At 40.5% G+C, this 26,751-nt stretch overlaps 1 protein-coding gene across 3 annotated transcripts in view; it reads left to right on the top strand.

Moving 5' to 3' along the window:
- The window catches only part of SYNE1 (spectrin repeat containing nuclear envelope protein 1), a 474,926-nt gene that overhangs the window by 273,735 nt on the left and 174,440 nt on the right, over nt 1-26,751 (top strand). For all 3 annotated transcript variants that reach the window (XM_043457157.1, XM_043457156.1, XM_043457158.1), the window contains 14 exons: nt 576-2,736; nt 4,251-4,588; nt 5,010-5,154; nt 5,811-6,029; nt 6,762-7,021; nt 8,464-8,629; nt 8,970-9,125; nt 13,583-13,735; nt 14,658-14,840; nt 15,607-15,744; nt 19,573-19,758; nt 21,233-21,355; nt 21,962-22,144; nt 24,671-24,814. In XM_043457157.1, the coding sequence (XP_043313092.1) occupies nt 576-2,736; nt 4,251-4,588; nt 5,010-5,154; nt 5,811-6,029; nt 6,762-7,021; nt 8,464-8,629; nt 8,970-9,125; nt 13,583-13,735; nt 14,658-14,840; nt 15,607-15,744; nt 19,573-19,758; nt 21,233-21,355; nt 21,962-22,144; nt 24,671-24,814 (4,555 nt within the window). The remainder of the gene's footprint in view (nt 1-575; nt 2,737-4,250; nt 4,589-5,009; nt 5,155-5,810; nt 6,030-6,761; nt 7,022-8,463; nt 8,630-8,969; nt 9,126-13,582; nt 13,736-14,657; nt 14,841-15,606; nt 15,745-19,572; nt 19,759-21,232; nt 21,356-21,961; nt 22,145-24,670; nt 24,815-26,751) is intronic.

Genomic DNA, 26,751 nt, shown 5'->3' with positions numbered 1-26,751 from the left:
ATCACACATCACTTAATTCCTTTAAGTGCCATTGTCAAGAATGCAGTGGATCAGTGTTTCTCAGTATTTTGTGTTTCCACACATCATCAAGGGGTCTTGTTAACATGCAGATGCTATTCTGTTGATGAGAGCCAGAGGAAGAAGCTACAAGTACATGTCAGATGTGATGGGAGGGCAACCTTAGCTAACAAGAGCAGAGGTTGAGAGCAGAGAAGTTTCTAGGCAAACTATCTTGGTTCAACTTCTGCTATGGAAATATATGGGTCTTATATTCTATAGTGGAGAATGAAATGGCAACCCACTCCAGGATTCTTGCCTGGAGAATCCCATGAACAGAGGAGCCTGGTGGGCTACAGTCCATAGGGAAAGAGTTGGACACGCAACGAGTTGGACATGACTGAACGACTAACACTATATTCCATAGTAACTACAGAATCTCTGTCAATAAGCCATGAATTGAGTAACTCTAAGCTAAGAACACCCACTTAAAGAAGATGGTAATGTGCAATTTAACATGATACAAACAAGCACAGATATGGACTAAAGTTAACTTGACTTTATGTGCTTTAATACAGATCTGATGCAGAGAGTACAGCCGCTCACCTGGAAGCTTTGAAAAAGTTGGCCCTGGCATTGCAGGAGAGAAAGAAGGCCGTTGAGGATCTGAAAGAGCAAAAGCAGAAAATGATAGAACATTTGAATTTAGATGACAAAGAACTAGTCAAAGAACAGACGAGTCACCTTGAACAACGCTGGTTTCAACTAGAGGACCTCGTTAAAAGAAAAATCCAAGTGTCCATCACCAACCTGGAGGAGCTCAGTGTGGTTCGGTCCAGGTTTCAGGAGCTGATGGAGTGGGCGGAAGAGCAGCAGCCCAACATCGCCGAGGCCCTGAAGCAGAGCCCCCCGCCTGACATGGCTCAGAACCTGCTCATGGATCACCTTGCCATTTGCAGCGAACTGGAGGCCAAGCAGATGCTCCTGAAATCTCTCACGAAGGATGCTGACAGGGTGATGGCTGATCTTGGCCTCAACGAGAGGCAGATAATCCAGAAGGCACTGTCTGATGCACAAAGGCACGTGAGTAGTCTCAGCGACTTAGTGGGCCAGAGACGGAAGTACTTAAACAAGGCTCTGTCCGAGAAAACCCAGTTTCTCATGGCGGTGTTCCAGGCGACCAGCCAGATTCAGCAACACGAGCGCAAGATAATGTTCCGTGAACATATCTGCCTGCTACCGGATGACGTGAGCAAACAGGTGAAAACATGTAAAAGTGCACAAGCCAGCCTTAAGACTTACCAAAACGAGGTCACTGGACTTTGGGCCCAGGGCCGCGAGTTGATGAAAGGAGTCACAGAGCAGGAAAAGAGTGAGGTCCTGGGGAAGCTCCAGGAATTGCAGAGCGTCTATGACAGCGTGCTACAAAAGTGCAGCCATCGGCTACAAGAGCTGGAGAAAAATCTGGTTTCTAGGAAGCATTTTAAGGAAGACTTTGATAAAGCCTGTCACTGGCTCAAACAAGCAGATATCGTTACCTTTCCTGAGATCAACCTAATGAATGAGACTGCCGAGCTTCACACACAGTTGGCCAAATACCAACACATTCTCGAACAGTCTCCGGAATATGAAAACCTCCTACTTTCGCTGCAGAGAACTGGACAGGCCATCCTGCCCACGCTGAATGAAGTGGACCATTCCTACCTCAACGAAAAGCTCCACGCGCTGCCCCTGCAGTTTAACGTGATCGTCGACCTGGCTAAAGACAAGTTCTATAAAGTCCAAGAGGCGATGCTGGCTCGGAAAGAATACGCCTCCTTGATCGAGTTGACAAGCCAGTCTCTGCGTGACCTTGAAGACCAGTTCTCCAGGATGAGCCACATCCCCGGCCACCTGAGCGTCAAAGAGGCTCTGTCTCTTCAGGATGGCTGGCGAGCTCTGGGGGGCGAGGTGGCAGGCCTCGCCGAAGCCGTGGACGAACTGAACCAGAAGAAAGAAAGTTTTCGCAGCACCGGGCAGCCATGGCAACCAGACAAGATGCCACAGCTCGTCACCCTGTACCACAGGCTGAAGCGACAGACAGAACAGAGGGTGAGCTTCTTAGAAGACACCACCAGTGCTTACCAGGAACATGAGAGGATGTGCCACCAGCTAGAGAAACAGCTAGAAGCTGTGAGGATGGAGCAGTCCAAGGTGAACGAAGAGACGCTGCCCGCGGAGGAGAAGCTCAAAGTGTATCACTCCCTGGCAGGAAGCCTCCAGAATTCCGGAATTCTCCTAAAACGTGTCACCAGGCATCTCGAAGATCTCGTTTCGCATCTCGACCCCGCAGCTTACGAGAAAGCCAAGCATCAGCTCCAGGCCTGGCAAGAGGAGTTAAAACTGCTCACCTCTGCCATTGGCGCGACGGTGACGGAGTGTGAGAGCCGCATGGTGCAGAGTAGAGACTTCCAGACAGAGCTGAGCCGCTCCCTGGAATGGCTGCGGAGCGTGGAGGCGGCCCTGAGCGGACCGCTGTGCCTGGACCCGAACCTGCGGGACATCCAGGAGGAGATCAGAAAGGTCCAGATCCATCAGGAAGAGGTGCAGTCCAGCCTGAGGATCATGAATGCACTGAGTAACAAGGAGAAGGAGAAATTCACGAGAGCCAAGGAGCTGATCTCCGCCGACCTACAGCGCACGCTGGCTGAGCTCTCGGAGCTGGACGGGGCCCTGCAGGAAGCGCTCCGCACCAGACAGGTGGGTGCCACGGGGCTTCTGCTCCATTTTTCTCACTTCGCTTCTTTGTAAACAAGTGTGGGGCTTCCCTGGCAGATCAGCTGGTAAAGAATCTGCCTGCAAGGTGGGAGACCTGGGTTCAATCCCTGGGTTGGAAAGATCCCAACCCACTCCAGCATTCTTACCTGGAGAATCCGCATGGACAGAGGAGCCTGGAGAACTATGGTCCATGGGGCCGCAAAGAGTCAGGAACGAAGCGGGCAATTAAGCACAGTAGCAAACAGGTATGAGTTGTTTTTTTTTTTTTTTTTTTTACTTTCAATTGCTTCCCTTAATATTTCTTTTCTTTTCTTTTTTTTTTTTTTTTTGCTACTTCATGGAATCATCTTCAATCACAACTTAAAAGGATATTTTTACTGTTTATGCTCATGGTGTTCATTTCATGTGGTTTCCATGTTGATATGACTTTCGTTTTAACACAAGAACATCTTGGTTCTCTCTCTCCATTTGGAGAGGTAATAAATAATAGAGTGGGTGCTAAGTTGCTTCAGTCAGGTCCAACTCTGTGCGACCCTATGAACCTTAGCCTGACCAGAAGTTTACTTGCTTTAATACCTTGGCCCATTTTCCCCACATCTGTTCTCAGTCCTTCTGCTTCTATAGAATTTCAACCAGCCATAATATTCCAAGATGTGTATATTTTAAAATTCATTCATCTGTGGATGGGCACTTTGGTTATTTCTATACCTTGACTAATGTAAATAACACTGGTGCGAACATGAAAGTACAGATTTCTCTTTGAGGTAGTGATTTTGTTTTCTTTGGATAAATACCCAGGAGTGAGATTGATGGATCATATTGGTGGTTAATTTCTTGAGGAGTTTCTATGCTGTTTTCCATAGTGGTTATACATTCCCAAGTTTACATTCCCACTGGTCTTGTTATATTCCTTCCTACCTGTGGAACTGGGTCTTCCCAGGTGGCACAGAGGTAAAGAATCTGCCTGCCATTGCAAGGAGATGCTGGAGATGTGGGTCCACTCCCTGGGTCGGGAAAGATCCCCTGGAGAAGGAAATGGCAACCCACTCAGTATTCTTGTCTGGAAAATTACATGGGCAGAAGAGCTCGGTCGGCTACAGTCCATGGGAGTGCAGAGTCAAATGTGACTGAGAACACACACACTACCTAAGGCATTATTTCACTTTAGTGAATATTCATTCTGCCACATATTGCTAATCATTATACTTTTTCTTTAGAGAGAGGACATTTCAGAACCATCATAAATTTCTATTCTATCTATGTCCTTGCTTGTGTATTTTAACTGAGATAATAAAATTATAAGAAGAAGAGCTGAAGGAAAAGTACAGGATAATAATTAGTTGTACTAAAAACAAAACAAATGTCACCAGCTCGTCAATTCACTTGCAGACATACCACCATGAGACTGAGACCTAAAAAGAAATGGAAGGTGTAAACAATTTTCGGGAAACACATCGCAAATGAGAGTTGACTGTGTTTGCTTTGCTGTTTTTCAGACTACCTTGACTCAAATATACAGTCAGTGTCAAAGGTACTATCAAGTGTTTCAAGCCGCTAACGACTGGCTTGAGGACGCTCATGAGATGTTACAGCTGACAGGCAATGGCCTAGATGTGGAGAGTGCGGAGGAGAGTCTCAAAAGCCACATGGAATTTTTTAGTGCAGAGGATCAGTTCCACAGCAATCTGGAGGAGCTCCAAAGCCTGGTAGCCAACCTGGACCCACTCATCAAGCCGACTGGAAAAGAGGACCTAGCACAGAAAATGGCCTCCCTGGAAGAGAAGAGTCAGACGATAATACAGGATTCACATGCCCAGTTAGATCTCTTGCAGAGGTACAGAAATTACTTTGTTCTTTATATTCTAGTGAAATGGGTTTTCACATGGAAAATAGGAATACATTAAGGATGTACATGGGCTTCCCCGGTGGCTCAAACGGTAAAGAATCTGCCTGCAATTCAAGAGACTGGGGTTCAATCCCTGGGTCAAAAAGACCCCTGGAGAAGGGAATGGTAACTCACTCCAGTATTCTTGCCTGGGACATCCCACAGACAGAGGAGCCTGGTGGGTTATAGCCCATGGGGTCGCCAAGAGTCAGACTTGACTGAGCAACTAAGCAGGAGCAGGAGCCCAAGGATGCAGATTATCATGTAAATTCATTCTTTTGAGTATCCCTAGACAGATTGACCTTGGAGCTCTTGCATCAAAATGTGTAATTTTAAGTTGTCTCTTGACTTTTGTTGGATTTTGTTCAAGATGTGCAGCTAAATGGCAGGACTATCAGAAAGCAAGGGAAGAGGTTATAGAATTGATGAATGAAGCTGAAAAGAAATTGTCTGAGTTTTCTTTACTGAAGACTTCTTCCAGTCACGAAGCAGAAGAAAAATTGTCAGAACATAAGGTTCGTTTGCCGTTGTTTTTAATACTCTTGTCATTGTAGCTGTAATGGGTCTTTGCACTATGAGAGTTCAAGAAGCAAGTCAATAAATCCTCATTTCCACAAGGGCTGCCTAAGCACAAAAAGGACATGTTTAACCACATTTCATAGCAGTTTTAACTTAAGTGCTGTCACTCATTTAGCATTCCATTGGAAATGCATAGCTAGGTTTTAGAAGATATCATCAGAGACATTTGCTTCTGATAAGATGTGACATAGTAGATTTCAGTAAATACCTTCTGATGTAACTTAGATTACTTCAATTGAAATTCAAAAGTTAACAACTTGAGTCTCACTCATGTATCACAGCAATATAAGGTGGAATGTGACATACTTAAATATTAAATTCTGTTCACTTATACTTTTGCTAATTTAAAAAAATGGGATAATGTCATTCAGATAGATAGCATGTCAACTTTTTAATAAATATTCACCTTACTGCTTTAGAACACTCAAGCCTAACTCAATTACAAATTAAATGAAAAGTGAGAATTAACAGAAGAAAATAAGTGTATGTAGGAACATTTTCTTTTGCAGGTAATTTTGGACTTTACCAAAATCTGTAGTTTTTGAAAAAATCATCTCTCCCTTCAACTTCTCTTCTCCTCTTCCCACTCCAGGCTTTAGTGTCAGTAATAAACTCTTTCCATGAGAAAATCGTGGCTTTAGAGGGTGAAGCTTCAGAACTGGAAAAAACCGGAAATGATGCAAGCAAAGCAGCCATAAGCAGGTCAACAACAGCTGTCTGGCAGCGTTGGACGCGGCTCCGCGCTGTGGCCCAGGACCAGGAGAAGTTACTAGAAGATGCAGTGGATGAGTGGACGAGCTTTAACAATAAGGTAATGGCCATTACTGATGGGCTCAAAGTAATGTCTCCTCGCTGATGAGAACGTATCTCAAAAGCAATGTTTTGTCCCTCTTTTGAAACTGGCCTTATGAAAGTAAAAAGTCTTTTTAAAAAATCTCTATCTCCATGACTTGAAAACCAAATCCTGAAATAAAATACATAATACAATGTGCAATTTGGTCCCAAGTCCAGGCCCATTTATTTTAATAAGAAAGAAAGAAACCAAGCAATTGCATTTTGAGAGGAGAGCAAGCCGATTTTGCCCCATTTGTGGGGCTCTTAGTGAAACTTTCTTTCCTGGCCCTGAAAAAGTGCAAAATACTTTGTCTTTCCATGAAATAAGGAAGGAATTTGACCCATTTTTCAAATCATGTTTAATATCTTCTATTTTTTAAACAGGGTTCAGTGTTTTAAGCCACATCTTCCTTTGTGACTCAAAGGCACATATTCATGTTAACATAAATCCCCCTTTTCTATGTTATGAAGTCCCTGATTGCCCTAACATTATTTTGAGATTAAATCTTGAAACCCAGAATAATAGAAGTGGCCTTTTCTTCCATGTTAAGAGAATTGTTCATGATTTAGCTTCCCAAGATTTAGAGTTGACACCATTGACTCTACCGTGCTTCAACATTTTAGTGTCAAATGTGGCATTTGTTGGAACAGTCCTCTCTTTTTCATTTTATTTACTTTTGAACTTCATAGTGTGTGCATTTGTCATCAGGTTAAAAAAGCCACTGAAGTGATTGATCAGCTGCAAGATAAATTACCAGGAAGCTCAGCAGAGAAGGCCTCAAAAGCAGAACTCGTAACTTTTCTTGAATATCATGACACATTCATCTTGGAGTTGGAAGGGCAACAGTCGGCCTTAGGGATGCTGCGGCAACAAGCGCTGAGCATGGTCCAGGATGGAGTCACACCATCCTCTGGAGGAGAGCCACCCACGGTGCAGGAGATCACAGCCATGCAGGACCGGTGCCTGAAGTAACTATACGCCTGCCCTCTTTCTCTGTTTCTAAACTTGGCCATGACCAAAAGGGACAAATGGGGTATTAAGAGTCTTGGGGGAGCTCCACCATGCCACCTTAAACACATGGGCATCTATTCCTATCATCCTTGCTACCTAGTACATGTCTAGTCATATTAGAAATGTAGTGATGAAGCAAACAGGTTCAATCTCTACCTTCAGGCAGTTTGCAGTCAAGCAGCAGAGGTAGACAACTAAAGATGCATTTAGGTGGAGCATTTGAAGGGGGCTAAGAGAAATCAGAGCAGAGGCAACTAACCTAGGAGAGGAGTCAAGTAAGGCTTCCCCTCAGAAGGGATATGTAAGTTGAAAACTAAGCAGGCTTGAACAAGTCAATGAGGTAGGAGGAGAGTGCTGAAGACAAGGGAACAGCAAGTAAGCAAGCTTGGAAGTAAGTATATCACTTTCAAGGAATCCATGGGTGATGGGGCAGTTCTTGAGAAATGAAGCTTGAAATTTTAACAGTTGAGAGCTACTGAGAATTTGGTTTCGATAACTCTTGATTCCTCATTGGCTAAATTGGATGACAGAGACGTTAGAGCAAGGATGATACCAAAGTCCAGGTAAATAAGAATCATTTACTGATAGTGAACGTAGAGAAAGTTAATCTTAATGATATATAACCAGCTTGATTTACTTATTGGACCAAAGAGGAAATGTCACTATATAGTTTAACTCCTGAATTAACTAATATAATGTGGGCTTAGTTGCTCAGTCTTGTCTGACTCTTCACAACACCATGGACAGCAGCTCCCCAGGCTCCTCTGTCCATGGGGTTTCTCCAGGCAAGAATACTGAAGGGGGTTGCCATGCCCTAGTCATATATCACTCATGCATATCCTACATTCACCCCTTCAATTATAGATGAATTCAGGATAATCTGACTCCACTTACTTAAACTTTGCAACCAAATTATGTCAATTTAAATAAAGACTTATAATTTGGATGCTGAACAGTATTAGTCATAAAATATCCAAAATTTGATTTTTTATTTAAAGGTTAGTTTCTAATAGGCACAAATATTCCAATTATACGTTAATTTTTAGGGTTGATGATTCTGTACCATATAAGTAGATTTCCAAATAGGAAATAAAAAAAAAATCAAACAGTCTCCAGGTTAATTTAGACAGGAAAATGGATTGCAGTGTAGTGGCATGGGAGTATGTCAGCTCTCCATTTTCCAGGGATAAATCATTCACTTCACATTAAGTGTCTTCTTGTTGTATTTAAAGTAAGTTTAAATGTTACTGAAAATTATCTGGCAGTTTGGGGGAAGTGTCTTGACTTGGAAAAAAATAGAAGGTTTCACTTTTTACCGTCTGTTTTTGACAATGTGATGTCATGTATTAGGGGCTTCCTTTCAGTCCATGTCTGCTTTCTCCCCTTAATGTTTCTGAAGCATGCAGGAGAAAGTCAAGAAGAATGGGAAGATAGTAAAGCAAGAGCTCAAGGAGCGAGAAGTGGTGGAGACACAAATCAGTTCAGTAAAATCTTGGGTTCAGGAAACGAAAGAATACTTGGGGAATCCAACCATAGAAATAGATGCTCAACTTGAAGAACTTAAGGTACAAAACTCACTCCCTACACTCATCATTTTAAAAAAACTGTGCTAATTTTAATCAGATATTCTTGTTTATATTCAATGATATATTGAAGTGAAATCTTTTAGAAATGTTTTACATGAAAAACTCTTAGTGTTAGTTCATTGGACATTTTTTATTCCATGTGAAGTGGACATGCTTCTTATTTAGAGACTAAAGAAAAGCTTGCTTTTTGTAAATGTGTTTCTCTAATTCCACATGTAATCCAATTTTGAGGAACAATACATATCCTTGTCTCTGTACCTGTAAAAATCAATTTCCTTATCTGGCTCCTAGAAATTTCTTATGTTGATCTTTCCTTCAGATTCTCCTAACAGAAGCCACAAATCACCGACAGACTGTTGAAAAAATGGCTGAAGAACAGAAGAATAAGTACCTTGGTCTTTCTACTATATTACCTTCTGAACTCTCCCTTCAACTAGCTGAAGTGGCCTTGGACTTAGGAACTATCCATGATCAGGTAAACCTACAGTCAAGAAAGAGTAGCTTTCCATTCTTTATTGGCTCAGTGCTCTTGTATAATAGTGCAGGATTTTCACAGTCATGGAAACAGAGTTTAAAAACAGATCAGTAGTCCATTTCTCCATCAGCCTGGAAGGACGTTGCGGTTGAGCCGCCGAGAAGGAGAACTACCATGTCCACTGCTTTGGCAAAACCTCAGATGCGTGGCCTCCTGGCCAAACGTCTGCGATTTCATATTGTTGGAGCATTCATGGTCTCTCTGGGGTTTGCAACTTTCTATAAGTTTGCTGTGGCTGAACGAAGAAAGAAGGCATATGCAGATTTCTACAGAAATTATGATTCCATGAAAGATTTTGAGGAGATGAGGAAGGCTGGTATTTTTCAGAGTGCAAAGTGATTTGGAATATAAAGAATTTCTTGGATTGAGTTCCATGGAAGTTTGTCACTTTCCTGTGTTCCTGAACTATGAAACTATGACTATCTGGGGTGAGAAATAGTCTCTCAATAAATAAACAATTAACAACAACAAAAAAAAAACAGATCAGTATTAAACAATAATATTAAATGAAAGGTTTTATTCATAGGCAAGAAACATATGAAATACTATTAAATGTAAACAATAATGTCAAACAGTGAAGATAATTTCTATGATTTCCCTAACCTTTCCCCCAAAAATCAATTACTCAAAGAAACAAAGAAAGCAAGATATATTTCATGTATTCAACAAATATTTATTGAGTACCCAGAGTCTGCCAGGCACTCTTCTATTTGTTATTTTAGTTCAGTGGTTCAGCATGATGTAGTAGGTGAAGATATTTGAATAAAAGGAAAACAGTTAAAAATAAAGTAGAATCAGGAAAGAGATTTTTATCCAGAATTCATGCTGTAGGGTCCTGTATTTTATCAAGAGGAAGGTCTGTCAGTCTGGCTTCCAAACAACCAAGGAAAGGAATGAAACATAATACATGTGTATATATATATATTTTTTAAATCTTTTCTTTTTAAGGAAAGTGTTACATAGCCATTCATAATACTTAGAACAGGGGGAGATTTTTATATTAGACCTCATAAGGAGGACACACTTCCATGTATTTTATGAAAATAGCTTCAGTAGCATCTGTATGCAAACATAATGGGTTTTAGGACCTTCTTGGTGGTCAAACGCTAAAGCGATTTAGTTAAAACTGGTCAATAGAACAAAGAGAGGATAGTTCTAAAATGCTACATGAAATGCAAAGTAGTATTGCACTACAGAAACTATAATATTCATGCAAGTGTGCTGTCCCTTTTGAACTTGCCAGTGTATGATGCAATGTGTTTAAAAATTCTCATCAAAATCCAATTTTACTGCATCATGCGTTTGACCTAAATTAAAATGCTGTTTTCTATTTTAAATATTTAATTTACTTATTTGTTTTTCTTAGACATTGGAGGGTTTGTCAGAAAGGATGACTTGTCAAGTTCAGATCTTAAAAAAAGAAGTTCAAATCTCATTTTTTTTAATCCCCTCTGGATAAATTTCCCTATTATAAAATTATTCACATGCATTCCATTTATGTTAGCACTCAACTGAAAATAATGAAATAAAAAAAAAAGTATTCATTTCTTGATATATTTCCCCGATACTGAGGAGATTTTACTCTGGCCATGTGATGTGAAGAGCCAACTCATTGGAAAAGACCCTGATGCTAGGAAAGGTTGAGGGCAGAAAGAGAAGGGGGCGACAGAGGGCAAGATGGTTGAATGATGTCACCAACTCGATCGATGGACATGAGTTTGAGCAACCTCCAGGAGATGGTGAATGCCAGGGAAGTTTGGCGTGATGCAGTCCATCGGGTCACAAAGAGTCAGACAGGACTTCACAACTGAACAACAGCAACAAAGGAGATCTGATTTGACAAAACATCTAGTTCTGCTTCATTGACTATGCTAAAGCCTTTGACTGTGTGCATCACAACAAACTGTGGACAATTCTTAAAAAGATGGGAATACCACACCACCTTACCTGCCTTCTGAAAAATCTGTATGCAGGTCAAGAAGCAACAGTTAGAACTGGACATGGAACAACAAACTGGTTCCAAATTGGGAAAGGAGTAGATTTGCTTATTTAACTTATATGCTGAGTACATCATGTGAAAAGGTGGGCTGGATGAAGCACAAGCTGGAATCAAGATTGCTGGGAAAGACATCAATAACCTCAGATATGCAGATGGTACCACCCTTATGGCAGAAAGAGGAATTAAAGAGCCTCTTGATGAAGGTGAAAGAGGACAGTGAAAGAGCTGGCTTAAAACTCAACATTCAAAAAACAAAGATCATGGCATCTGGTCCCATCACTTCATGGCAAATAGATGGGGAAAAAATAGAAACAGTGAGAGACTTTATTTTCTTGGGCTCCAAAATCACTGCAGATGGTGACTGCAACCATGAAATTAAAAGATGCTTGTTCCTTGGAAGAAAAGCTGAGAGTCAATTCCTAGGCAGATTGATAAGAAGTCCAGGGTCCCGGAGGAGAAAGGGGTCTGCGGTTCTCAAGGAGGAGGAGGAAAGGACAAACCTTTTTTTTTTTTTCTCTACATTCCTTAGTCTTAGTCACATAAAATGTTGTGTTTTTTTTTTTTCTTTAAGCCCAAAACTGATGATTACACAACAGACAACTCAGTTTGTTGTGTACTAGGGATTATACAACAACAATGTATCTTGCTTGAGGACAGTTTCTCCTTCCTGAAAACCTTCTGACTAATCCTGATATCTTAAAATGTAAATTATGGGAGTGGGTCTAGTAAGATCTTTCTATTGTTAAATTCTAATCCTGTTAGCCTAAAATGTAAATTGTGGGAGTGGATCTGGCAAAGTTTTTAAACCTTCAGACATTCTTTTGATTTATTGTAATAAATAATTTAAAAAGTATATAACTCCCTTGCTTAACACTAGCGAGGGAGGCACTCTCCGTCCCCCTTCTGATGTCTATGTCAGAACCTTTCTCTGTCCCTTTTTACTTTAATAAAACTCTGCTCTTGAGTGATCAAGCCTGGTCTCTGGTTCTGAAGTTAATTCTTCTTTGGAGATCAGGAATTAGATACTGTTCATCGTAAGCTATCAAAGCTATGACCAACCTAGACAGGATATTAAAAAGTGGAGACATTACTTTGCCAACAAAAGTCCATCTAGTCAAAGTTATGGTTTTTCCAGTAGTCATGTATGGGTGTGAGAGTTAGACTAAAATAAAGAAGGCTCAGCGCTGAAGAATCGATGCTTTTGTACCGTGGTGTTGGAGAAGACTCTTGAGAGTCCCTTGGACTGTCCATCCTAAAGGAAATCAGTCCTGAATATTCACTGGAAGGACTGATGCTGAAGCTAAAGCTCCCATATTTTGGTCACTTGAGGCGAAGAACTAACTCATTGGAAAAGAACCTGATTCTGGGAAAGATTGAAGGTCACAATGGAGGACAAGATGGTTGGATGACATCACCAAGTCAATGGACATGAGTTTGTGTAAGCTCCAGGAGTTGGTGATAGACAGGGAAGCCTGGTGTGCTGCAGTCCATGGGGCTGCAAAAAATCGGACACAACTGAGCGACTGAACAACAATATATTACAAAATGATCAGCACAATAAATTTAGTTAGTATTCAAAACTACATATAGTTATAAAATTTTTTCATGTGATGAAAACTTTTAAGAACTACTCTCTTAACAACCTTCAAGTATACAGCATAGGAATGTTAACTGTATTCACCATGCTACTATATATTACATCCCCAATACTTAAAGGTATTTTTAAAGGCCTTTCATTTATGTAAAGGAAATATTTCTTTACCACGTTCTCTTCAACATTTTATTATAAGCAAAATATAAATGTTTGTTATCACATCAAATTAAAGCCATTGGAAATGTATAAATATTAACTGCTATTTTTTCATTTTCCTTTCCACTGGATGCGCTCAGTGCTTTTCAGTCGTACTATAAGATGGTAATTGGAAGTTAGAGAAAGCGTTAACAGGCCATTAACAGCTACTTATGAAAAGGTTCACAGAAACAAATATGTGTGCCTCCAGTTATCTGGAAGCGTTTTCCATTTTATGAAGAAAAAGGCTTAGAAGATTGTGTGTGTTTAAGGTCACACAATAAATGAAGAAGATAGAATTGAAACTCAGCTATCTACAGTGCTGTCTGTAAACATTTGATGAGTGAATCATTGTACATGTGTTGCTTGTTCCTTTGCTGAAATAGCAGCAGAAAGAGCAGTAAATACATAAAAATGGCAGGAGGTAAGGCTGCAAGGAACACCAGGAGAGCTTGTAACTGCACGTGGCTGGTTTGAGGAGGTACATGGACACCAAAGCAGTACTGACGACCTACAATGCCTTTTGGCAACATCTGAAAATTGAGGTTATTAGTATTAATTATTCAGTTTTAACCATGATTGGTTTTCCTGTTTTTATTGATTGTTTAGATCCAGGACAAAGTAAAAGAAGTTGAACAGAGCAAGGCCATGAGTCAGGAATTCAGCCAGCAAATTCAGAAGATAGCCAGAGATCTCACAACTATTCTCACCAAGCTGAGAGCAAAGACAGATAATTTAGTTCAAGCTAAAACTGACCAAAAGGTAAAGAAGGGGAAGTGGAAACATAAGGGGTGCTATTCAATGCCTTAAATATTTTGGGTGCATTAGTTTATTTTGAAGATATTAAAAAAATAAATAAAAACTTTCTTATCAGCCTTCATCAAAACCAGACAATAAAGGCAGGTAGTTTGTAGCTCAGCTTGTGAAGAATTTGCCTGCAATGCAGGAGACCCCAGTTCAATTCCTGGGTTGGGAAAATTTCCTGGAAAAGGGATAGGCTACTCCCTCCAGTATTCTTGGACTTCCCTGGCGTCTCAGTCAGTAAAGAATTCACTTGGCAATGCAGGAGACCTGGGTTTGATCCCCGGGTTGGGAAGGTCCCCTGGGGGAAGGCATGGCAATCCACTCCAGTATTCTTGCCTGGAGAATCCCCATGGAAAGAGGAGCCTGGCGGGCTATAGTCTATGGGATCTCAAAGAGTTGGACACCACTGAGCGACTAAGCACAGCACAAAGAAATTTTATAAATGCAATAGTATAATTTATTATCATAGTAAACTGAATTCATAAATATGTATGTATATGTAGGTAAGACGGAAGAGTGTCAAAGGCCTAAATGATGGTTGAGTAACTTAAGTACTATATACATTTCAAAATGAAGGAAGTTCTTGTCGTTAAATCTGTGTTCTCACTCCGCCAATGCGTGAAGTGACTAATCCTTTTTGGGTGGGACAGAAGGAAAATTTTAGCTCTCTCAGCCTCATAGGAAATAAACGTCAGTTACAAAACATCCTGCTCTCCCTTTCCAACCAAAGAAACAGAAATGAGCAGATCATAGTAGAATTATTCTTTATAGTGTTTGACTTTTATAAAAATCATTTAAAATACAATCCTTCTGATTATGGAAAATCTGGGAAAATTTGTTTTCAATAGTCTGATGTTCTTTCCTCTTGATGACTGTCCAGGTGCTAGGAGAGGAATTAGATGACTGTCACTTAAAATTAATGGAACTGGATAATGCAGTGCAAAAATTCTCCGAACAGAACGGCCAGCTAGGTAAACCACTGGCCAAGAAGGTAGGAAAACTGACTGAACTTCACCAGCAGACCATTAGACAGGCCGAGAACCAGCTCTCTAAGCTCAACCAGGTATGTTTTCCAGGCTGGTAATCAACATTCTCTACGGCCGAAATTCAATTTTGTTTTTTGCTTTTAACAGTAAGTAAAAAAAATAATATCAACAATAAGAGTAATTTGAGTGTAGCTTATCTCATATCATGCCTGTATTTCTAAGATTTATTTATACATGTAAACCTGACTTCATATCAAACCATATTATAAATTCATTCACAAAGGTTTTCATGTAAATGGACTTTTTAATAAATATATATATGTTTGTCTTTACTTAATCTTTACTTAATTGGTTCAGGTCACACATCATCATAATTGTTGAGTATAGACTGAACTTTTGCAAATTGAGTATGTTATTTTTTTGCCATCAAATATGAGTTAAATCAGAATTTGCAACCAGTAAATTATAATATTGAAAGTTATAATCCCCACCTACCACACCTCCTTACTCAGTGAAGGTAGAGTATGAAAAAGGGGAGAGAGAAGAGCTATATGGAGGAATAAGAGATGAGAGTGGAGATTTTTTTTAAAAGACGTATTAGTCAAGCATATTAGGAAATTGGACTTCATCCTAACGTCACTGGGAAGTCTTTTTTTTTTTTTTTGGAAGTCTTTAATAGGTTTTCAATAAGGAAATTATTTTTCATGATACTTTTAGATATCATAGATATTATAATGATCAACTCCCAGGATTACTGTGTCCAAAGAGAAATAGAAGACTGATTTCTAGCTCAAGAAGCAGAGTATACATTTTTTATCTGAATGGTAATGATTTATTTTTCAGGCAGCATCCCATCTAGAAGAATACAATGAAATGCTTGAGTTAATTTTAAGGTGGATTGAGAAAACTAAAATCTTGGTACGTGGAAAGATTGCATGGAATTCTGCAAGCCAGCTTCGAGAACAATACATTTCACATCAGGTAACTTTAGGAAAAATAATTTTCAAAAGGTAACTAAGAGGATAATTTTATTTAACTGGCTAGATTGACAGAAAATTTGGAGGAACGTGATGAAAAATTATTGAAGATGCCAAGAAAAATGAAAGCCAAGGTAGCTTTAACAACTTGTCATGGGGATTAAAAAAAAGAAAAAAAGCAGCTTCCCATCAGATTTCATAAGACTGAATAAGTAAATAAATATCCTTTATCGCCTCTAAATTTTCCATTCCATAAGACCAAAAATAATCATCCATATAGTATCTATTTTTTTTTTTTTTGGCAGCTTCTTTGAAACAATTGTACACAGGGATATGGTGGGAAATTCTACCCTGAGGGAGAGATGTAGGGACACGTGGAAAGATCACAGGCTCTAGACTCAGACTGATGGGAAAACCAAGTGGGCTGAGCACCTGTGGGCTCAGTCAGAGCCCGAGTCTCATGCCTGCTCCTTCCAGCGCTTCCGCCTGGTCACAGTGGACTGACCTCCTGCAGGAAGTAGGGGCCAGCTGGAATGAGTCCACACCACATAGGGGCTGCATGACTTCACTTCCTCTGAAGTTTTCTCTTGGCCATATCATCCAGGAAATTATTTCATCTTTTTAAATTTAGGCTTGAGTTAGATACAGATATCTAATAGCCCAGTTATCTGGCCATCAAATACAAAATAGTCCTTATTTAAGTTACATGGATATCCTCAAGTATGTTAGATTTTCTTAGTATCTTCTGATTTTTGTATACTCATGTCTTTTAAATACATCCTCTTTTCCATTCCTGTTGACAGGGTTCTAGATCAAAACCTCATTTTCCCCTTCTGGGAATGCTTTAGCAGGCTCCTAATTGGTTTCCCTGTATTTATCCTTCTTTTTTTTTTTTTTATTTATTATTATCCTTCTTTTCTAATCAATCTTGCACTCTCCTCTCAAGAAATCTTTCTTAAACAACTGCAGAGTTGTTCTGCTTGAGGATCTGCATTATGCATTAACAGGCAAGACTTAAGTTACAACTGGTTGTAGACAATGGAAAAATATTCATTAGAAATCTAGAATGCAAACTTAAAGGAAAGCATTTTCATTGTCAAGTTAACACTATTATTTAAAGCTCATATTTAAGGAAGCGAGAGCTCTCAGACACTGTTGGTAACTTGGTAAAATCTCTTTGAAAAACAGTTGGAAAATGTATCATGCTCATCAAAACATTACTACTCTGTAATCCAAAATGTAGGAAGTTTTTTATATGAGCATTAATAACTATACTGAAATTTTAAAGAAAACTTAATATTAAAAAAGGTTTTCTGAATAAATTTTTGGATTTAATAAGATATGTAAACCATGAAGGTTTAATTGACCATGAAGGTTTTCTTCTTTTTAGTTTTTAAAAATAGCCCCTATTCTCATTCATTTATTCAATAAACATTTATAGAGTGCTTTCCAGAGCTAAGAATTTTGTTAGGCATTTGAAATACAAAGAATATTCCCTGCCCCGCCCCAGGAAGTTGATAACTGAAGGGAGAAAGGAGATAGAGGAGGTTCCCAGGTGGTGCTAGCGGTAAAGAGTCCGCCTGCCAATGCAGGAGACTCAGGAGACACAGATGTGCTCCCTGGGTTGGAAAGATCCCCTGGCATAGGAAATGGCACCCAACTCTAGTATTCTTGCCTGGAAAAATCTCACGGACAGAGGAGCCTGGTGGGTTACAGTCCAGCGGGCCGCAGAGAGTCAGACATGGCTGAGTGACGAAGCACCAGGAGATAGGTTAGATTAAGGAAGGAAAGAAGAAACCCACCTGCTTGTGCAGGAGATGCAAGAGATGTGGGTTCAAGTCCTGGGCTGGGAAGATGACCTGGAGGAGAGCATGGCAACCCACTCCAATATTCTTGCCTGGAGAATCCCATGAATAGCAGAGCCTGGTGAGCTACAGTCCATGGGGTCACAAAGAGCCGGACACGACTGAAATGACTTAGCACAGATCAGCAGCACAAGGGAGGAAAAGGCGATTCTGAGCTGAGTCCTGAAAGACACACAGCCTAAATCGCAGGTGAAAATCCCGGCAGAAAGAGGGAGGGGTGCTCTGCTTGGTGCACTGAGGAGGAGCTTTGCTGAGAGCTGGAAAGAGGTCTGAGAGATAAGAGAAGACAAAGAGAGGTCATGAGAGCCTGTGAAGACGTTGACCTTTCTCCTGAAGTCATTGTAAGCCTTTGACAGACGTTCTGCAGGCAAGTGACAAGCTCAGACTTATAGTTTAAGAAAGGTGGCTTAGAAGCCTGTGGAAGACAGATTGATGGAGGTAAGACAACATAGACAGTGGTTTCAGAATTCCAGTAGACAGTGACAAAGCCTCTCTTAGGAGGCTGAGAGGACAAAAATCAAGGGGCTTTACATAACTGAATTCTGGACTTGGAGGCTTCTGGATGTGGGTAAAAGAGAGAGAGGTGCCCAGGATGGTTGCCGGGTTTTTCTGACTTGGGCAGGTGGCTGGGTTGAGTGCATCGAGGGCATGGGGGCACAGAGGTCAGGTGTTGGTGGTGACCTCACACAGGTGCTCAGGAGAGAACTCAGCCTGCCCACAGTGTTCCAGGGAGTTCTTTCATGCCTGCCTGCCTTAAGAATGAATGAAAACTGCCTGAGTTTATCCAAACACAATGCACAGAAAATGCATGTGTTTTAATGCCAGGTGAAAAAGATAGGAAATTGTAGGTATCTTATGATCTCAATCACCTAACATTATACCCAAATTGAACAGCAGTTATCCCTTACTTAAAGTCATCCCTGGGGTATGGGATTGTGGAGTATTTTATCTTCTTTGTTTTTCAATATTTTCTAAGCTTTATAATATATGCTATATAATACATGTATTTGATATTGCGAGAGAAAATGATGTACTTTACTTTTAAAAAAAAGGGATCTATTGCAAAAGAGTAATGTCCTACCTCCTGTTTCTCCTCTTTACACATCGCATGCCCCAGGAACTGCACATTTTGTGCCCACTCACCTATGTGCCTTTGCTTATGCTGTCCCTTCAACATAAAAGGTCTTTCCTCTTCCTCTCCATCTGTACAAGTACAAACATTCTCTGACTTAGCTCAGATGTGACTTTTCCAGGAAGCCTTCTCCCAACCCTCCTACAGGTAATAGCACCTCTCATTTCTGGCATCCTTAACCCTTTCTTCTCTTTCTTTCTTTTTTTTTTCCTTTCTTCTCTTTCACTCTACTCACACAACACATATTATATGCTTATTATTGCATATTATTCATATGATTGTTAGTCTCAATAGATGCTGCTGTCCTGAATGACAAGGGATTTGTTTTATCCCGAATAGTTTCTACCCCTTTGTCTCACTTCTATTGTTTGTGTCTTATTTTCGTATCTTAGATTCACATATGCTTAGAGCTTAGCTATAGAATATGAGAGCTGAAAAGCCTCTCTTTAGTTGAATATGAGAAAAGAGAGGCCAGTGAGCTGATGAAGACACCCAATGCCTCAGAGCATCACCACTGCTAGAATATTCCTGTCCTGATTCTCACCAGGGAGCAGCTTGGGGTGGCAGATGGTTCAACACATGTGGCCTCAACAGATTGTTTACAGGTCCTAAACTTTGATTTCTTTTTCTCTGAAAAGAGGGTGACAGGAAGTGGGAAGCAGGCACAGGGCTGTGAAGTTTAAACACAATAAAATACACAACCTACACAGTGTGTACAGGAAATGTAAATTAAATCTCCTTATCCCTTTCCCAATCTAATGGTCTTTACACCATACTGTACTGATTACCTCTTTACCTACTTATCAATGTCCTGGATGTTGATAATTCACTCTAGACCATGCTAGAAGAATCTGAAGATATTCACAGTGATCTGGAAGCAATGACTGAGAAATTACAGTGCCTCGATAGTGTGTACCATACAGAAACAATGTCTCAGCAAGTGGCAGACCTGGGACGGGAGACTGAGGAGCTGCGACAGGTGATCAAAATTCGCTTACAGAGTCTCCACGATGCTGCCAAGGTAAAAAAAAAAAAAAGTTATTTAAATGGAAAAAGTCTATCATTATGGGCTTCCCAGATGGCACAGTGGTAAAGAATCCTCCTGGCAATGCAGGAGACACAAGAGATGCAGTTTTGATCCTTGGGTTGGGAAGATTCCCTGGAATAAGAAGTGGCAACCTGCTTCAGTATTCTTGCCTGGAAAATTCCATGGACAGAGGAGTCTGGCAGACTATAGTCCAGGGGGTCGCAAAGAGTCCAATATGACTGAGCGACATCACATACATCATTAAAAACAACAATGATGGGACATCCTTAGCAGTCCAGGGGTTAAGACTCTGTGCTGCCAATGCAAAGGACGTGGGTTCGATCCCTGGTCGGGGAGCCAAGATCCCACATGCTGTGACCATAAAATAAAATACACAGATACATTTTTAAAGTAAAAACAAATGGTGGCAGAAAGTGCAGGTAGAGTGCTCACCTCTAATGAGCCTTCTTGACTATGAATGTTACCCTCTTATGCCTGAGGCATGGTGAGGTCACACAGTACCATACAGTTGGAGTTTGAAGCAGACAAAGGTTTATTACAGGGCGTGCAAGGAAGCAGATGACTCATGTTCAAAAAACCCATAACATCTTGAAGGGTTTCAGAGTTTTGAAGCATTTGTGATCAGTTCTCTGATTGGCTGATGGTGAGGTGACAGGATGGTGGCTTAACATTATCAGTCCTTAAGCTCCAGGACGCCTGGAGCTGTGTGCTCTTGGTCTTCAAGTAGTTAACACCATCCATTTGGTGGGGGATTTTAACACCTGTAAAACAAGTCAGGAAATGTACATCAGATACTATTATCTGGGTGTTTCAAAGAGGAGCTAAAATAGAGGGTATGGGGGAAGGGTCTGCCCCAGAAGGCCCTGTAGGGGGTCATGCTGTTCCTGGTGAATCTGAGGTTCTTGGATGTCTTCAAGCAAAAAGAATTCAGTGAGAGATAAAGTTATAGGTAAGAAGTGGATTTATTTCGAGAGAAACACACTACACAGAATGTGGGCCATCTTAGAAGGTGAGAGAGAGCCCTGAAATATCGTGGTTCATTTTTATGGGCTGGGAAGTTTCATAGGCTAATGAGTGGGAGGATTATTCCAATTATTTTGGGGAGAAGAGGGGATTTCCAGGACCTTGGCCACCACCCAGTTTTTGACTTATGATTGGCCTCAAAACTGTTCTGGTGCTGATGCATGTGTCATTTAGATGCTAATGTATTACCAATAGACTATAAGGAGGCTCAAGGTCTACTGGAAGTCAGATCTTCTCCCATCTTGGACCTAGTTGGTTCTAACCAGTTTTTATCATGTCCTATGGCTATGTCATTGTTTTAATGGTTGTATCCTGCCCCCTTCCCTCTTGTTTCACTGCCTGATTACATGTAACTAGTCTCCACCTATGAGTTTGAACTTCACGTGCTTGTATATCAACATTGATGTCACTCTTTACTCTGCAGGATATGAAAAAGTTTGAAGCAGAGCTCAGAAACTTACAAGTTGCTTTGGAGCAAGCCCAGACGACCCTGACTTCTCCAGAAGTTGGACGTCTAAGTCTCAAGGAGCAGCTCTCGCACCGACAGGCAAGCAAAAATAATTCAGGGGAAATGAGTGGGGAGCTATATTTTTGAAAAAGAAATGATAGTTAGCAAAAGTGATTTCTAAACTTATCGTCTGAGCAGTGTATGCAGTATTAAAAAAAAAAAATTCCTGGAAAAGTTTTTATAACTTTGGACAGACCTGTCATTTAGTTAATATCTCTTGCTTTTGAAATAAACTATTAAAATGTAAAATTTTAAAATATTTTAGAATATATCTTTTAAATGGGGAAAAATGTATTTTTTTTTCTCTTTTTGGCTGTGCGGGGTCTTTGTTGTGGTGTGTGGGCCTCTCTTGTTATAGAGCACAGACTCCAGAGCACATGGGCTCAGAAATTGAGGCACATGGGCTTCTCGAGTTGTGGCGTGTGGGCACAGTTGCCCCACAGCATGTGGGATCCTGGTTCCCCGACCAGGGATCGAACCTGAGTCTGCTGCATTGGAAGGTGGATCTCAACCACTGGACCACCAGGAAAGTCCCAGGAAAAAAAATGTATATTTTATATCCACATATACTTTATATCAATAAATTGATGTCAAATTGTATACATAAAGACTTTTTAAATTTAAAATGCAAACTTGCACTTTCAGCATTTGCTGTCTGAGATGGAGTCACTCAAGCCAAAAGTCCACGCGGTGCAGGTCTGTCAGAGCGCGCTCCGGATCCCCGAGGACGTGGTCACCAGCCTGCCGCTCTGCCACGCGGCCCTGCACCTGCAGGAGGAGGCCAGCCGGCTCCAGCACACGGCCATCCAGCAGTGCAACATCATGCAGGCACGTGCAGGCGCTCCCCACCCCGCCGGCAGAGCGGCAGCAGATGAGTCATGGGCTGCTTTTCTTAGCGCTTGCGTGGGTTCAGCCATCAGAACACATCCAGAGTGTTAACTCTGACAGCTTGTTGTGATTATATAAAATAGGGACATGAAATGCTATCATTTAGATCACCCACAAATGCCTGGGGCAAGATCTATTAAAAATATCTTTTGGTGAAAACTATCTTTTAGCAGCATATGTATATATGTATATATTTTATAAAAAAAAAACTTGTAAAGGTTAATTTTATATTCAATCATATATTTTCATATTATTATTCATCTGAAAATCATCTAGAACTTTGTAATAAGACTTTACTGCTAAGGCATACTACAGAAATTTTTTTTTCACATTTCAGCTCATGATGTATTTAATTGCCTGAGAAGTACACCCAGCTATAACTCTTAGTCCCTTCACCCTAGAGACCAGTTACTTACTAGGAAGAAATGAAACTATCTCATATCTGCTTTCAATTAATATTTCACCTACTTTATCCAAAATTTGTATGCATGCCCTCTCATTAAACCACTAATGGTTTATTTGGTCAACTCTTCTTGCATTATCTTATGATTTGTTAGACAGTAAATTCCTGAGTGTAGAAGTCAAACTTCATTCATTTTTTATAAATTTGTATTAGAGTATAGTTGATTTACAATGTTGTGTTAGTTTTAGGTGTACAGTAAAGTGAATCAGTTTTCCAGTAGTCATGTATGGATGTGAGAGTTGGACTATAAAGAAAGCTGAGTGCAGAAAAATTGATGCTTTTGAACTGTGGTGTTGGAGAAGACTCTTGAGAGTCCCTTGGACTGCAAGGAGATCCAACCAGTCCATCCTAAAGGAAACCAGTCCTGGGTGTTCAGTGGAAGGACTGATGTTGAAGCTGAAACTCCAATATTTTGGCCACCTGATGCGAAAAGCTGACTCATTTGAAAAGACCCTTATGTTGGGAAAGATTGAAGGCAGGAGGAGAAGGGGACAACAGAGGATGAGTTGGTTAGATGGCATCACCAACTCAATGGACATGAGTTTGGGTAAACTCCGGGAGTTGGTAATGGACAGGGAGGCCTGGCATGCTGCAGTCCATGGGGTCGCAAAGAGTCAGACATGACTGAGTGACTGAACTGAACTGAACTGAAAGTGAATCACTAATACATATACATATACCCACACTATAGGTCATTATAGAGTATTGAGTAGAGTTCCCTGTGCTATACAGTAGGTCCTTGTGTGAAAGTGAAAGTGTTCGTTGCTCAGTCATGTCCAACTCTTGTGACCCCAGGGACTTTGGCCCGACAGGCTCCTCTGTCCATGGGATTCTACAGGCAAGAATACTGGAGTAGGTAGCCATTCTCTTCTCTAGCGGATCTTTCCAACCCAGGGATCAAACCTGGGTCTCCTGCATTGAATGGAGATTCTTTACCATCTGAGCCACCAAGGAAGCCCTAGGTCCTTATTAGTTATCTATTTTATACATGGGCTTCAAAGAATCTGCAATCCCAGTCTCCCAGTTTATCCCCCATCTTTCCCTCCTTGATAACCACAGGTTTATTTTCTACATTTGTGACTCTCTGCTTTGTAAATAAGTTCATTATTTGTACCACTTTTTTTAGATACCACATATAAGTGATCTCATGTAATATTTGTTTTTGTCTGACTTACTTCACTCAGTATGACAACCTCTAGACATTCTCCACCTTTTTTTGCTAAAAATGACGTACTTCATTCATTTTTTTATCTCCTATTCCAGCACTTAGCTGAGTCCCTCACAGAATTTCCTTGACAGAAAAATGAAGTAATCATGTTTTTTGTACTACTTTTCTACCGTGTTCTGGGCCATAACATTGTCATCTCTAGGACAATAAGGAGAAGAAGGAGGATCTAACCACTTCAGTTCCGTTCTCTTCAGTCGCTCAGTCCTGTCTGACTCTTTGCCACCCCATGGACTGCAGCATGCCAGGCTTCCCTGTCCATCACCAACTCCTGGAGCCTGCTCAAACTCATGTCCATCAAGTTGCTTATGCCATCCAACCATCTCATCCTCTGTTGTTCCCTTCTCCTCCTGCCCTCAATCTTATCCAGAATCAGGGTCTTTTCAAATGAGTCAGCTCTTCGCATCAGGTGGTCAAAGTATTTGGAGCTTCAGCTTCAGCTTCAGTCCTTCCAATGAATATTCAGGACTGATTTCCTTTAAGATGAACTGGTTTGATCTCCTTGCTGTCCAAGGGACTCTCAGGAGTCTTCTCCCACACAACTGTGTTCAGTCCATCAATAATCTTGACAAAATGTTTTAGAGAGAAGGCTCTGAAATATCAGCAGAAAACTGGGAATTTGAATCATTTAGGAATTTTCCCCGTCATTTTTTTGTTCCCTTGACTCATGGGTAAATAGACATTAACACCAGAGTTTGTCAGACAGCAGCACAGGCGCACACACAGAGTTATTGATATCAATAGATAATTGTCTATGCTTTTGTTTTTTCCTTCAAAGGAGGCTGTGGTGCAGTATGAACAATATGAGCAAGAAATGCAGCACCTCCAGGAACTCATAGAAGGAGCTCACAGAGAGATTGAGGATAAGCCTGTGGCCACCAGCAACATCCAGGAACTGCAAGCCCAGATTTCTCGGCATGAGGTAAGGCAAGCCAAGTTCAAGGGCAGGACCCTGGCTTGGTGAGAATATGTGATTGGTTTTTAGCAGATGAAGTGGAAAGGTTTTCCTTGTCCGGCGCATAATGTGTTAGGTTCTTGGAGAGCCTCTTTGGCTGTCTTTGCATTTTGAGTGCTATTTTTGCTGATGTTCTCTAAGACCCAGGAGCATGAGTCCTCCACTTAACTCCACAACCTTTAGACACAACATTCATGACATGTCTGTCTCCACCATGATCGACTGACTGCTTCCAGCAGAATTCTCACAATTCATACACCAAAACACAGTGTACTCCCTGTCTTCTTTATTTATTTATTTATTCATTTGGCTTCTCCATACTGTGTATGGGATCTTAATTCCCCGGCCAGAGATTGAACCTGTGTCTCCTGCACTGGAAGTATGGCATCTTAACCACTAGACTGCCAGAGAAGTACCTGTACTCCCTGTCTTTACAGATTATAAGGAACAGCAATGCTCAAAGCCTCATTAAAAAGAAGGGATATTTCATGTTAAAGAGGAAACCATTTGCTCTTTCATGTATAGGTCATTTCACCTCCTTTTACCAAAGTCAGTGAATGGCTCATATTGTTGGTTTTGATGATTACCGTGTTATGCCTGTTAGCAGCTTTTCCATTTTCAGATATGCCTCCTTCCTTGTATCTTTGGCATCATTATGACCTTAGGACTTGACCCTTTGTGCAAACCTGGTCTCAAAGATCATATACCTCGAGTGTTTCACTTCCTTCAGGAGAGCAGTGACTTTCCTTTCCTGACCTGTTAAATCCTGTATAGGTCATATTTACTCCTTCCTTGGTGGCTGATTACAGCATCATGAATTTGGAAAGTTACTAGGGGAGGGCGTGTCTTCTTTCTCTGTGCCAAGGATAGACATTTAGCTTATCCTTCCATCTGCTCTATTTTAACTGTGTTCTCATAAGAGCAACAAAACTTTCCAAACCCAATAAAGGTTCTCATAAGATTCAATTGTTGAATTTTTAACAATAACAACAATTGTTGGAAAATCTCACTCCCCTGTTCCCTACCTTGGCAAATGCAGTTCTTTAATTTCTTGTCACATCCAATGCATCACATTCATGTAGGATTTATAAAATAATGTAAATAAATATCCCACTCTATTTACTCCTATACTGTAGCTAGTCATCTATGTTAACTATTCATTTCTCTTCTGTCACTGGTTAAATGAAAAGATGTTTTGCAAATACTTAAAAATTATATATAAGGCATACATTAGACTTCATAATACACATTTATTCTGAAACTACTTTTAATCCCACATTGTAAGATCCAGAATTTTGTTGCAACAACTTTTCAATCACAGCACAGAAAATATTTTTTTTAATCTATCTGGAATGACAATAAATATCATTACTATAGATTTTTTGTTCTTTCATGTGTTTTAAGACAGTTTACAGTGTTTTCAGATTATCTTTCACAAACACCCAATGAGCTTAAGATTTTTTGTGGGTGTGAATTGTCTCCATTTTACTGATAAGAAAACAGACATTAATTTTTTAGAATGACTTCCTGAGCTTCCAGATATAGTAACTGATAGAAAGCAGATTCTAATCTGATACATTTGGGGACTTCCCTGGTGGTCCAGTGGTTAAGACTCAGAGCTTCCACTGCAGGGGGCACAAGTTCAATCCCTGGTCAGGGAACTAAGATTGAAAAAAAAAAAAAGAATGATGGTCTAGGAGAATAAATGACTTACCAGCTCTCAGCAGAGTTAGCCATAGACTGTCCTCTGGCTCCTGTTCAATGATCTGTTCATTTTGTTACATCTTCTCCCAGTTCTAAACATTAGTGCAGACTTGTGTTAGTTTGGGCATGTGATTTAGAGTGTATTTGCATGTTTATAATGACATAGTCCTGCATCAGCTTCATTGTTTGTGTAAAACAAA

This window comes from Cervus canadensis, chromosome 33, assembly GCF_019320065.1.
Source record: "Cervus canadensis isolate Bull #8, Minnesota chromosome 33, ASM1932006v1, whole genome shotgun sequence".
In the NCBI taxonomy this organism is placed as follows: domain Eukaryota; kingdom Metazoa; phylum Chordata; class Mammalia; order Artiodactyla; family Cervidae; genus Cervus; species Cervus canadensis.
The sequence above is the reverse complement of the archived record's forward strand: the minus strand, read 5'-3'. Positions and strand labels throughout refer to the sequence as shown.